Source organism: Diabrotica undecimpunctata, chromosome 3 (assembly GCF_040954645.1).
Source record: "Diabrotica undecimpunctata isolate CICGRU chromosome 3, icDiaUnde3, whole genome shotgun sequence".
Lineage (NCBI taxonomy): Eukaryota > Metazoa > Arthropoda > Insecta > Coleoptera > Chrysomelidae > Diabrotica > Diabrotica undecimpunctata.
In genome coordinates this window covers 66,570,808-66,571,961 of record NC_092805.1, presented here as the reverse complement: position 1 = coordinate 66,571,961, position 1,154 = coordinate 66,570,808, and the positions used below count along the sequence as shown (strand labels likewise).

The following is a 1,154-nucleotide window of genomic DNA, read 5'->3' as shown; positions in this document are numbered from 1 at the left end:
TAGCCTGACTTGAAGAATAGTGTAGACTTGAAGAATCCTGTTTCTGCCGTGTCAACGTAGACTTAGAGCATAGATGGGCTGGAAACTATTCTTACTGTAAGTACCTTTATTTATGTCGTATAGAGAGCAACCATTTTTCATTATTTGTTTGACTCAGATTCTGACTCAAACAATACATTATCATTTAAAAGTTAACCAAATACTTCTAATATTTTTCCTAAAATTATTTTATCAAAATCCAAATTAACTATGGCTTTACCTCAACTAAAAAAAGAATATCTGGACATGATACCAGAATTCCATGGAGATGTTGCGTTACTTCCACGCTTCATAGATATTTGCCAAAAATTAGTCAATAAATTCTATAATATAACCGACCCAACCGATTTTCAAAATGAATATTTGACTTCTAGTATTTTAGCAAAAATTAAAGGTGATGCCGCCATAAATATTTCTTCATGTACTATAAGAACTTGGGAAAATTTAAAAGATGCTCTATTAAACACTTATGCAGATAAGAGAGACGTATATACACTTAGTATAGAAATCACACACCTTAAACAAGGCAATGAATCGCCATTTGAATTTTTGCAAAAAATACAGCATCTCTTAAATTTCCAAATATCTTTGTTGCAAACTGGTTCTAATATTAACGAACGGTATATTAGAGATAAAGAGATACTTGGTAGTTATTTCTGAAACAAATCCCACAATGTTTAACAAAAGTTCAAAATAATAAAGCCATTTGCAGTATTTTGAACTCTTCTGAGAATGCCTGTAAAATTACTTTCACTTCACCTATCGAAGCTGAAAGATTCTCAGAAAACTATAGCACAGTTTACCCTAATTTAAATAATATATATGCAGACAAATTTAAATTCGATATTTCCAAAGTTCGTACCGAACATAATATGAATATCGAGGAACGGGAAAAAATATTAAAGCTAATCAAAGAATTTTCAGATATATTTCATGTAACAGGCAATATGCTATCCTTTACTAGTAAAGTAAAACATAATATTAAAACAGTTAACGATATACCTATTTACTCGAAGTCCTATAGATATCCTGAAATCTATAGAAAAGAGGTACAGAACCAGATTCAAAGTATGCTGGATTAAAATATTATCCGTCCCTCAGACTCACCATGGTCA

General features: G+C 30.8%; 1 protein-coding gene across 1 annotated transcript; it reads left to right on the top strand.

Annotated features, from left to right (window-relative positions):
- The first annotated feature begins 249 nt into the window (after positions 1–249).
- LOC140435841 (uncharacterized) lies at positions 250–699 on the top strand. The gene has a single exon (XM_072524557.1). It carries the CDS (start codon positions 250–252, stop codon positions 697–699), a length of 450 nt encoding a protein of 149 aa, XP_072380658.1.
- The last annotated feature ends 455 nt before the right edge of the window (positions 700–1,154 follow it).

What these genes read in the sequence shown, in the direction of transcription:
- LOC140435841 (XM_072524557.1), top strand. Translation starts at nt 250, where the DNA reads ATGGCTTTACCTCAACTAAAAAAAGAATATCTGGACATGATACCAGAA.